At 42.0% G+C, this 13,262-nt stretch overlaps 1 protein-coding gene across 1 annotated transcript in view; it reads right to left on the bottom strand.

The window, feature by feature from the left end:
• Positions 1–13,262, bottom strand: part of LOC119409767 (ras GTPase-activating-like protein IQGAP3) — a 143,551-nt gene that overhangs the window by 111,081 nt on the left and 19,208 nt on the right. Inside the window, 3 exon segments of the mRNA XM_037676665.1 lie at positions 330–445; positions 513–673; positions 749–912. Coding sequence (XP_037532593.1) covers positions 330–445; positions 513–673; positions 749–912 — 441 coding nt within the window.

Here is a 13,262-nt window from a genome sequence, read left to right as displayed (position 1 = left end):
CGTCTCTGTGTTGCGTGTGTCTGTGTGAGTCTCTGTGTTGTGTCTCTCTTTGTGTTGTGTGTCTGTGTGTTGTGTGTCTCTGTGTTGCGTCTCTCTGTGTGTTGTGTGTCTGTGTGTTGTGTGTCTCTGTGTTGCGTGTGTCTGTGTGAGTCTCTGTGTTGTGTCTCTCTTTGTGTTGTGTGTCTGTGTGTGGTGTGTCTCTGTGTTGCGTGTGTCTGTGTGAGTCTCTGTGTTGTGTTGCTCTTTGTGTTGTGTGTCTGTGTGTGTTGTGTCTCTGTGTTGCGTGTGTCTGTGTGTGCTGTGTGTCTGTGTGATGTGTGTGTAATTACTCTGGTGCTCGTCCTGCACGTGTGTGTTCACAGCTTGGACTCCTTCCTGCAGCTGGTTCCAGGTGAGCAGATGTGTGTCCAGCTGCTGCTGCTCACCTGCCAAGTGCTGCAGGTACCTGAGGAGCAGAGGAGAGGGTCAGCCACAGCGAGGACGTCTCCAGGTCACACGGGGCGGAGCTGCACCTGTTCATCAGGGCGTGGTCTACATCAGAGAGGCCCACAGATGGACTGACCAATGACGAGCTGAACTTCTGCACATGTCTCGCCTCCAAGGCCTGATTGATGAGAGCGACAGCTGACAGCATCTCCACGGCAACAAAGAGCTCCTCCTGTTGCAGCTCGCCCTGGAGCCAACACCAAAAACACCTGTGGTGAACCGAACACCTGGCATGTGTGTGCCTTCACGTGAGTGTGTCTACCTGCGCGGCCTGTCTCTGCAGCTGCTGCAGCTCGTGGTGATAAAGTGTTGCAGCAGACGGAAACACCTCTGGAAGCAGGAGGTCAGAAGTCATCAGGCAGGTCAAGGTGAGCTGGGGGTTGTTCCCACGTAGTGATGAGTTCACTCTCTGCATTGCCACGAGCACTGACACACACGCACACACGCGCACATGCACACACACACACACACACACACACACACACACACACACAGGAAGTCAGGACTTCTGGGAAGATGACGGAGGGAGCACACATGAGGTAACCTCTTTCAGAGCAAATCCCTGAAATGTATAAACTGGAACAAACATGAGATTTATAAAACCTCTCTACTGAACACAGAAGACTTCAAATCATCTAATGGGACTATTCTAAGTAATACAGTACTCCCTCGTTTATCGCAGGTGTTAGGGACCACGCCCACCCACGATAAGAGAAAAGCCTTGAAGGAAGGATACAGTAGTCCAAGCTGAGTTAAGTTCAGTAAACTTTGTCTTGACATGTACCAGGCTGCAATAACGCTCACAGGGCTGAGTACCGAACCAAGGTTCTTTTATGGCACCGACCAGACTGTGTCGGTCGGTGTATTAAACCTTTATTTAAACAGATAAATCACATTGAGCCTCAAAGACTCATTTACAAGTGAGACCTGTTTGGACAGACAGTAAAAAGTGGTTAACTGGGCACATGTAGGAGTTGGAGGTGAAAAAAATTCCTATCAGACTTTTTTTTTCTTGCCTGAGAAAAAAAACCTCTAATATTAAAAAAACACCTCGCACAAACAAGCACATAGTGACAGACATTCTGCAGAGGGGAGGGGGGGGGGAGCCGAGAGCAGTCAGCATGTTCATAGATGCTTTCAAGGTCACTGTAAGAGTTCTGATAAAGATGTAATAATCAGCCAATGTCCTCCAGTGAGATCCATAAACATTCTCAAGGGATGTCGAGGAATGGCCAAGAATAACGTCTATGAGAATCCAAGAGTCCTGAAATGATGACACAAAGTTTATTCAGCTGGTTCCATCTGGTTATCAGTTGGAAATTCCTCAGGGAGGGGGTGGTGAGCGTCAGATCACATGTTCTCCAGGTGTATTCAGATAAGATGACCTTCAAGGCCAGCCAAGGGGAGCCAACTTGGATAAACACACAGTTGTTTTGGAGACAAGCAGAATTTAAGTTCATCTACCTTGAGTCTGTGTTGGTCCACTTGGTTCCGAAATGTCCAAAATACATGGCCACACCGATGGAACGTGACTGAGTAAAATCCCCAAGATCTGATCCATTCAGCCCAAATCATTTGAGTCTGGGTACTTGAGACACGAACCAATTATCTGCATCATTTTTATGTCTATATTCTGATTTACTTCATTTTGTATATTGCTTTGTGTGTTGTCTGTTGTTCTGTCTGTACAGCACTTTGGTTGGCCTTGTCGCTGTTTTAAGTGCTCTATAAATAAAATGGTAAAGTATGCAACGCTAACTTTAAGATGTTAGTGTGGAGCTTTATTTTATCTATGTAGCTAGCTAAACTCAGAAGCTAACTAAAGATTGACAGTAACAGATAAAGCTTGTAAAAATGTGCTCATCCATCCAGACAGCTGGTTAAACAGTTCATCTGATGTTCACTATTTATGTTAATCTTCTCCTCACAGGAGGTTCTGACCCAGATGTGAGGAGGAGAGAGACTGACAAAAGAACAGTGAGGTGTGTGCATGACAGTCACAAACTTTGTTGTTAAAAGTTTGCTGCTTTTAACTACAGTGGAGGCTGCATGGTGGAGGTAAGTTAAGCTGTAAAGGATGTTGTTGACCAGTTAAACCTTTATCTCTCCGCCTGGATAATTGTTTTTGAGCAATAATTACACAATCATGTTATTGTTAATGTTTTGTGTTCTCATGTCAGTTAGGAAGATGATCAGAACACTAAACCCCAGAGAACCACAGAGAAGATTCAGGAAGAGAGACAGGTGTAGAAGTCTGCATCAACCCTAACCTCAGTGAATCCAGTGACCTGCTGGTGGAATGTGAGGGACAATGTGTCAGTGCTGTCAAACTGACAACCAGGTATCTGTGTGTGTAACAATCATCATCCTCACCCTCAGAGTGAACATGTTTTACTGCTGGAGACACCATCAGCCAGGAGCAGCTGGTTTGTGTCCAGATAAAACAGACATGTTGATGTTTCTGAAGACAAACTGTTCAGTGAAAAGGTCCTCAGTATGTAGCAGGGAGCATTAGACACTGACATGTCACTGGTTTGAAACTGGTCTTTTGACCTGGAAATTATTTATTTTTATGTACGAAAACTGCTTGGAATGGTAAAATATCAAAGTTAAAAAGTAAAACTCTTGATTTGTACTGTAATGAGTAACAATTTTCTTCTTCTTAGAATTAATAATAATTACAAAATTGGTACCGAAAAAAGAACCGTCCAGGAACCGACACGGAAGTGAAGGTACTGACACAGATTTTAGAAAGGTACCCAGCCCTACACACTCATTACCTGTTCCTTCCAATCTCCCTCCTTAAATAAAGAATTTGAATTTAAATACTGTAACATTTTAAATAAACAATCGGATTGTTTATTTAAAATGTTACAGTATTTAAACTTAAATTGTAGAGAAGAAAAGTGCAGCAGGACATCACAGGATGTCACAGCTTCAGCTCTGCAGCACAGAGCACAAATGAACTTCTTGATCAATGACACTGAAACAAGTGAACATAGAAATTCTAAAATAATTAAAAATAACTTTTAACACTTTTATATTTTGTGATTATGATGATTTTACAATATGACATACTTTGAATTTTAAGTTGGAAGACAAAATGTTAGAATTAGAAGTTCTAGAATTGCGCCGCTCAATGTGTCTGCATGTTGGAGCAGCTCTGCTACTTTCATTCTGAGATTTTGCTTTTGGAAACTTTAATTTATCTTTTTCTGGATGTAAATCACATTTTTTGGATGAATGTTTCCTCTGGTATCAGATGCTGTGCAGCTGGAAGGATTTTTACTGAAACTTTTTTAGTTTTGGACATTTGTTATGATGCGTAACCATGGCAACAAGGCAGTTTCTGCAACCAACAGCAGCCGATTAACTTCTCAAAAGCTCAAATAATATCTCAACTACAGCTCCAAATCTCAAATGAGTTGAAAAGGATGTTTTGTGGACGCATTCTCATCTACCTGCCAGCTGTGCTCGAGTGCCTGACCACTGAGATGCTGGAACTAGCAGGAAACACGGCTCATGACATCGGAAGGACAGGATCGTCCATCAGCACTTACAGTTGGCTGTCCGCAGCGATGAGGAGCTCAACAAGCTGCTGGGAGGAGTGGCCATTGCCCTGGGAGGATTTCTGCCCAACATTCAGGTGATCCTGAAGCCCAGGAGGCCAACTAAGTGCAAGTAAACGGATCAACATCTGTGGCCAGTTTTTTCAGATCTGCTATAAGACACAAGAGATCCTTCCCGCCCACAACCATCAACATCTAGAACAACTCTTTTATGAAACAAGGAAAATGAGCTACAACATTATTAATCCCAGAGGGAAATTAAAAGTATTTTTGAATTGACTTGACTTGAAAAGTCGATCGGTGCATTTGGACAGCAAAGGGCCCTTCAAAAAGCTGCAGCAGGAGAAATGTGTGTGGCAGAGAAGATCAGCTGATCAACTGCAGGAGGGAGCTTCCCTTTCACTTGTGGGTGGCACACATGGTGCAAAATCATTTAAAATAATTTATTTTAAATAAACAATCCATGGCTCATCCATCAATCAGCCAATTGTGTCATGTCCAATCTTACTTTGATAACACGCGATATAGCTAATACGCGATAAACGAACCGCCAAGTAGCAAGGAACTACTGTACTAATAGCCTCTAATAACTTCTACTGCGGACATGGCTAAAGCTAACCCCAAAGCTAATGCTAAAGCACTCTTCTCGCATGAGTGTGTGTCAGAAGTTATGGAGACTGACGTTAAAGGATTCAAAAACGTTTTGTCGTCGCCAGTGAAATCTCCACAGCAGCCAAAAACAATCAAATCCACCAAAAATGAAACATCTAACCCTGAAACTACTTTGCAGTCCATCTCTAATGCCACGATCCTTCCAGCAGTTAATTCACTTCAGAGTCTGATGACCGACTTCAAGAAGGAATTACAACAAAACACGTTAATTCAATTTTTTCAATTCAGTTTATTTATATAGCGCCAAATCACAACAAAATTGTCTCTGGGCACTTTACAGAAACATTCACGTACATAAAAGCCAATTAGTCAAGTTCTCTATCTAAGGAGGAGGAGTTAGCCATTGTTAAGATCACCAAGGCTGTGGATTTCAAAGCAGAAGGAATAAAGTAAAAGAAAGACAAAAGTAAGAAATTGGAGAAGGAGATGAAAGATCTGAAGGAGCGAAACATCAAGCTGGAAAACAGAGCAGTAGAATTGGAGAGAAAAACATCTTCTGTGCTAGTCATGGTTTGTCCATCACGGACAGCATGTTCAAACATAAGGGTGTCCATAAGTGCACTTGGCATCAGGACATTATAGGTCTTCGATTGATGATTGACTTTGTAGTTGTGTCATCTGATTTGCGGCCGTTTGTTTTGGACACTCGAGTGAAGAGAGGAGCTGAGCTGTCAACTGATCACCATCTGGTGGTGAGTTGGATCAGATGACGAGGGAAGATGTCGGACAGACCCAGTAGACCCAAATGTGTAGTGAGGATTTGCTGGGAACGCCTGGCAGAAGAACCCGTCAGAGAGATCTTAAACTCACACCTCCAGGAGAGCATTAACTGCATCCCAACTGAGGTAGGGGACATTGAGTCCGAGTGGGCCATGTTCTGTGACTCAATTGTTGAAGTGGCTATCATGAACTGTGGCCGCAAGGTTGTCAGTGTTTCTCGCAGTGGCCATCCTCGAATTTGGTGGTGGACACCCCGGGTTAGGGAGGCTGTCAAGCTGAAGAAGGAGTCCTATCGTTCCTTGTTGGCTGGTGAGACTCTGGAGATAGCTGAGGAGTACCGGAGGGCCAAGCGGTCCGCAACCGTAGTTGTTGCTGAGGCAAAAGCTCGGATGCAATGTTCCCTCTAAGCTATGCACCTACTCAATCGCGCACTGCTCATACATTCTCTACGCACAAGAAAACCTATGATGCGCAGTTGCGAACTGGCCACAAGATTATCTCCCATTTTATGATAAAGTGTCAGTCCGAGCGCAGCGGTCTGTACAGTGCAGCCACCTTATGCGTGCAAAGTGGGGGATGGAAACCCCCCCTCTGGTCAAAACAGACGAGTGTCACGTGATTTGTCACGTGATGTTTATCCAGCCAATCAGTATCTTCTGGAGTTTCAGCAGCGCTGAGTTCAAATAAGCTACGTAGCTACAAGCGACCGTGACTTCTTGAGCTTTTCCAAGCTTGTTACTGCATATTTCATCACATAAGAGGAATAATATTTTACTTGTGGATTTATCACAGAAGTTTACGGTCGTACGACGTCAAACAAAGGTGGTAAGTTAATCCCACGACTTGTAGCTGTTTTTATCATGCTAAGTGTTAGCAAACAGTGCTCGGTGTAATTCTGGATGGTCTAAGAAAAGTTTACAAGACAGTGGTGAGACCAGCTATGTTTTATGGTCTGGACACAGAGACATGGACAAAAAGACAGGAGACAGAACTGGAAGTGTCAGAAATAAAGATGTTGAGGTTCTCCTTAGGAGAGACAAGGATGGAGAAGATCAGGAATGAGATCATCAGAGGTACAGCACAGGTTGAACAACTGGGAGATGAAGTTAGAGAGGACACACTGAGATGGTTTGAACATGTCCAGAGGAGGGAGAGTGGTTTGGACATGTCCAGAGGAGGGAGAGTGGTTTGGACATGTCCAAAGGAGAGACAGTGGTTTAGACATGTCCAGAGGAGGGACAGTGGTTTGGACATGTCCAGAGGAGGGACAGTGGTTTGGACATGTCCAGAGGAGGGACAGTGGTTTGGACATGTCCAGAGGAGGGACAGTGGTTTGGAGATGTCCAGAGGAGGGACAGTGGTTTGGAGATGTCCAGAGGAAGGACAGTGGTTTGGACATGTCCAGAGGAGAGACAGTGGTTTGGACATGTCCAGAGGAGAGACAGTGGTTTAAACATGTCCAGAGGAGAGACAGTGGTTTGGACATGTCCAAAAGAGGGAGAGTGGTTTGGACATGTCAAAAAGAGGAAGAGTGGTTTGGACATATCCAAAAGAGGGAGAGTGGTTTGGACATGTCCAAAAGAGGGAGAGTTGTTTGGACATGTCCAAAAGAGGGACAGTGGTTTAGACATGTCCAGAGGACAGACAATGGTTTGGACATGTCCAGAGGAGGGACAGTGGGTATATTGGTAGAAGAATGAAGGAGAAGGTAGAAAGAGAAATGCATTTGCAAGAAAAAGACAAAGTGGAGATATATGGATGCAGTTAGAGAGGACATGGAGGTAGTTGGACTGAGGACAGAGGATGCAGAGGACAGAGATGGAGGAGGACTCGCTGTGGAGACCCCTGAAGACGGAAAGAAGGAGAAGTTTAATATGTTGTGTAATGTAAAATTTATTCTTACAGACTGAAATTCACTGCAAGTTCTTGTCCTGTCGCTCTGTGGCATGAAAACATCCACTGCAGGAACAATTTGAAGTTTTTAGTAGATTAGATTTTTTTCTGTCTTTTTTGCCTTAATGTTGTTCGATAAGAAATAAATGCCTCAGGTAACACTGTGAGCTTCACGACCTCCACATTACAGCTATCTTTGTTTGTTAGTTTGTTCGAGGTTAACTCACCCTGGGTTACATTTCCTCGTGGACAGAGCGATCTTACTGTTCATGTAAAATATTTGATAATATTCTTATAAAAACAATTCCTGAATGTTGTTCATACTGTGTTAATGTTACGTTTGTCTCTTGACCCTACAACTGGGTAACATTACAGTAGACCTAGCCCACTACTGGAGTTTTAATTACTTATTTTATGTTACTAATGATAGATGATGATCATGCTGCTTTATGTATGTATTAGGGCTGCAACAACGAATCGATAAAATCGATAAAAATCGATGATTAAAAGCGTTGGCAACGAATTTCATTATCGATTCGTTGTGTCGCGCGATTATGCATCTTTCACGGCGCTGCTGAGCCGTTTCGTTTTGTTCACGAGCAGTTCATTGTCAATGCTGACTGATTGAATAAAGTTTGAAAAAAAAAACTGCAGCGCGAGTTGAACAGAGCGAGGGGGGAAACAAAGCAGAGGCTGTTTTCAAAGGAAATTAAGGAAATTTTACAAATGACCGATGCAGCGAAAACTGTTCAACCCAAGTCCTCCAAAGAGTGGGAGAACTTCACAAAGATAAAAAACGAGAAGCATGCCGCTTTGAAAATCACCGACACGACACGAGAGAACCACGGAGATAAACGTAAACATGTGGGAGTCACGAGGAGGAGGAAGGAGCTGCAGCTGATACAACTCTTCATGTGTTGCAGGTGAGTCTCTACAATTTAACACATTGTTCTGTTTCAAGAGAGAAAATGTAACGTCAGTCTGTCTGGAGATGAAGCTGTTTGTTTGTTTGTTTGTTTGTTTATCTGATTAATGACGGTGATACAGAACGTGTGTGTTACCTTTTATTTAATTTAATTGGTACAAGCAGTGTTTAAATGTGATTTATAAATAAATCTAACACAAAGATAATAATTTAATGATTAAATTTGCTGGCAAAGTCTAAAGACACTGCAAGTATGGCAGGATGAATTGCATTTAAACAGGAATTAAAGTAATTTATTACATCTACTCAAATGTGTATAATTAAGTATTTTATGTGTGTGTGTGTGTGTGTGTTTAATTGCTCTTTTAGCTACTTTTGCCTGAACCTAACACTGTAAGTGAAACAAGGCGTTTCTTCAGTTGCTGTAAATTATGCTATAAAACATATTTACTCTCTCATTCCAGAAAACAACAACAAACAACAACACTTCATGATGGACAGACTTCATGGACACAACAGCAGCAGCTGTCTTCACTGAAATCATCCTTAAATGATCATCACTGACATGAGGCCTCTGTCGATGGTTGAAGACGAAGGCTTCACTACAATGATCCACACTTTTAATCCAGGTTACAATAATCCACACTTTTAATCCAGGTTACACTCTTCCCTCAAGGACACATTTTACAAAGTAGCTAAATATTGTGCAGGTATAAAGATACATTTGTATATATTTTTGTGTACATTTGTTTTTTAAAGATATTTGACTAACTTTTATTTTTTATTATTCAATATTTTACTAACAGAATAGTCAAATGGCAACCTGTTTTTTGTGTGAATTGCTATGTCAGTCTAATGTTCAATTTTGGAATAAAGGGGTGGAAATTAAAACGTTGTTTATTTTTGCCGATTCATCGATTAATCGAAAAAATAATGGGCCGATGAATCGATTATTGAAATAATCGTTAGTTGCACCCCTAGTATGTATGTATGTATGTATGTATGTATGTATCCTTTATTTAACCAGGAAAATAACTCATTGAGATTAAAAACCTCTTTTCCAAGAGTGACAAGGCTAAGACAGCAGTATAAAACATACTTATACATATTTATGCTAGGCCATAAGTAAGAAGGAGTGATTATTATTATCATTTCATATTGGCTAGTGATTTCTCCCTTAAAACTTAACTTAGGCTACACTACAGTACGTTTCTTAGACTGTGACTGACAGAAGCGGAGTGTGCTCTATTCACACAAGGAGAGCTGTTGGTCAGGCAGGTCTTGTTGTGCCATGAACTTTAGAATAGTTATTGAATCATGTGCTCCTTGTGTAGGTAAAACTAGATGTTAAAACAACCTGTTAAAATACACCAGAATGCAGGAAATGGCATCTACTTCATTTAAAATTTTCTGGGGAAGGACCCCCAGACCCCTCACCAGTGTATCCCCCAATATTACAAATGGTTCTGATACCAATGGCCACCACATTGCTAACCATCTTCCACAACTGGACCCTTACCCAGACCAGAGCAGAACTCTCACATATAACATACTCATCTCATGAACAACAAGATTATTGTCTTTTTCATGTGAAGTGGTTCAAATCACTTCTATTAAAAGTAAACTACTGGAAACTTCTGCTGTAATTTGATTCTTTTAATAAGTCAGAGAGAGTCAGAGATTCTTTATCGTCGTTGGTCATGTGGTACATGTGGTGGAGCGAAATTATGTACACATGGTCCCATTTACATCCAACAATAAAATGTAAAAGAAAAACAGTAATAAGATCAAAGATATGAACTAATAAAAACATCAACTAAATATACACTAATCACTAATAACATAAAAACATTACGTCGAACAGCAGCACAAGCATGAACATGAGTCTGTGTGAACAGATGAGCATGCATGAACACATCAACATGAAACAGATCAGCAGCAACATGAAACAGATCAGCAGCAACATGATGTGATTTTTCACAGTGATTATTCTAGTTAGAGATTCATGAGTCTAACAGCCTCATGAAGCTGTTCCTCAGTCTAGTGGTTCTACACTTAATGCTCCTCAACCTCCTTCCTGAGGGGAGCGGGGCAAAAAGTGTGTGTGCTGGGTGAGTGTGGTCCTTCATGATGCAGGTGGCCCTCTTCCTGCATCTGGAGGTGTAGATTTCTGTGATGGTGGGGAGACTGACTCCAACATCTTCTGTGCAGCCTTCACCACTCTCTGTAAAGCTCAAAGCCATGTAATTTAGACAAACAAGACAAAGTGCCTCTGTGTGTCATCTCTGGCTGCTCACCGTCCTTGCGTCCCCCCCCTGCCCGCCCGTGTAATGTCAGCGTCATTATGTGCTAGTGTGCGAGATTTTTTTTTTTTCATTATCACACCGTTGACCTTCAAACAGAGGTTAAATGTGTGTTAGGAACTTTTTTGTCTCCAAACCCTGAGTCATTTTTCACCACTTTTATTGTCTAAACAGATCATACTTGTATTTTTTATTTTTTTTTATTTACCCTTTATTTATACAGGTAGTCTCATTGAGCCACGAGAACTCATTTTCAAGAGAGACCTGTTTGGGGAGCACATGGTGGGGGTTAAGGGCCTTGCTCAAGGACCCAGAGTGGGGCAAATGAGGGTGGAGGCAGGTGTGGGTGTTTCACCATTACCACCCACATTTTGATGTTGACGGTACCGGGAGTTGAACCTGCGACTTCCCGATCACAAGCCCATCTTCTAACCTCTGTGCCACCACTCCCCCAATGTAAATGAGACATTGTAAATGAGTCTTCGAGGCTCAATGTGACTTTGTGACTTATGTGTTTAAATAAAGGTTGAATGAATGAATGAATGAATGAACGAATGAATGAATAAAAAATGCCATTAAGCAAAATAAGAAAGAGGAATGACTATACCTTTGAAAGTTTTTATTTAACACAAAGCAAAACCAATGTGTCATTTTAACTGCAGTAAACACATTTAAGTAAAAGATATTCGTCTGAAAAAAGGAGCATTAGACCGAACAAAGGAACAGGCTCTGATCATTTCAACTCCAGTTTGTTATCAACTCTAGTTAAAACACTGTCTAGTCAAACTTGTAATAGGTCAACAGTGAACGATATTTTAACTTCCTGACACCATTTTCAAAACTTGGACCTGAATGTTGAGCCATTTGGAGACATCTCTTGTCTCTTGTCTTAACATTCCATGAACTGACACATTTTAATATTGTAGCAAGAATTTCTAGTTCAAGTTCAGAAGAAGTTGGTCTCCTCCATGTGTTCCCCAAGCAGGAAAACATCCTCTGTTCCAATCTCTTCACGGACGATGTGTCTGACGGTCGACACCTTTGGAGGTTGTTTTGTTGAAGCTCCATGAATCAGCCTCTCTGCAGCTCTCAGCACCTTCACTGAGCCTTGACGGAATCACTAAGCCACCGTTGTTCTTCAGAGTCAGAAGGTGGTAGCACTCGTCAAATGATCATCTCCAGCATCATCTTTTTCAAGCCAGGCTTTTCATCCACTGACCACAGACACCTGTAAAAATCGGGGGGAGAAGTATTTAACACATTTGCAACAATAATTTACAAGAAAAATTTAAAACTCAATCAGACAACATTAAGGCTACCTTGTATGTGGATGCGAGAAGGAAAATGTTCGAGTCTCCCTGAGGTGCCTTTGGACCATGCAGATGGAGTGCAAGGACAAACTCTCTGTGCTCCTCTATGTGCTCATAGCCCCAGTCGTGTAGTCTACGTGATATGAGAGTATACGGCATATAACCACTAAAAATGCGTGGAAACGTCCGCATAAACACTTAAAAGTGCCCGATGATACGTCACTGGGCATGCCTGCATAACAGTCTGTATGCAGTGCATGAAATGAGTGCAGAGGAAGGAACCCTCCCCATCTCTCGTCAAAACAGACCTTTGTTATGTGATTTGCGTAGCGACAACGGAAGTATACAACGAGGTAAAAAAACATAAATCAACCAATGAAATCACAGAAGAACTTTCATTCCAGCCAATCAGAGTCTTATAGTGTCGGTGTTGACGTTTGAAGGAGCCAAGTAGCTACATGCAACCTCCTGGTTTCTATCGTTTTCCAAGTTTTATACTGCATATTTCATCACATACCAAGGAAAAATATGTGGCGTTGTAGATTTATCACAAAAGTTTACGATCGCATAATGTCAAACAAAGGCGGTAAGTAAGCTAATCCCACGACTTGTAGCCATTTTTATCATGCTTAATGTGAGCAAGTAGTCTGGTTGTGACTGAATGTTAAGTGTTTTTTTTTCTTGTTTTAAATAAAGTTGATTGAAGCTAAGGCTCCACGAGCAAATAATAAACCTTCAGACTCTTTCAAGGCTATTTTTTCCAGATAAATTTGTATGTGTGAGCTTTTATTTGGTTTGAAATCTCCACGTTTTCTATAGTAATTATCATATTTGATCCTAATTTAAAAAGGGCTACTGTATTTTACATAATTGTAGAGGGAAAACCTTATCAGGTTTTCTGTCAATGTTTATAGTCACTAAGTCTAAAAAAGTATTTGGCTGATTATTATATTATTTATTTGCAATGTCTGCAAACTGCCTTTTCTGTTATTGGTCTTTTCATTTTTCTGTAACTAAAATACAAAGTTTGTATTTGTTTCAAATGTTTGTCTTTCCGGAGGAGGTGGGGGGCATTGAGTCTGAGTGGGCCATGTTCCGTGCCTCTATTGTTGAGGCAGCTTACCGGAGCTGGGACCGCAAGGTTGTCGGTGCCTGTCGCGGCGGCAACCCTCGAACCCGGTGGTGGACACCGTCGGTGAGGGATGCTGTCAGGCTGAAGGAGGAGTCCTATTGGGCCTTTTTGGCCTGTGGGACCCCGGAAGCAGCTGATGGATACCGGCAGTCCAAGCGACATGTGGCTTGGGTGGTCACTGAGGCAAAAACTCGGGCTTGGGAGGAGTTCAGAGAGACCATGGAGAATGACTTCCGCACGGCATTGAGGCGA

This window comes from Nematolebias whitei, chromosome 5 (assembly GCF_014905685.2).
Source record: "Nematolebias whitei isolate Nwh7 chromosome 5, NemWhi1, whole genome shotgun sequence".
In the NCBI taxonomy this organism is placed as follows: domain Eukaryota; kingdom Metazoa; phylum Chordata; class Actinopteri; order Cyprinodontiformes; family Rivulidae; genus Nematolebias; species Nematolebias whitei.
This window is presented reverse-complemented; position numbering and strand designations above follow the sequence as displayed.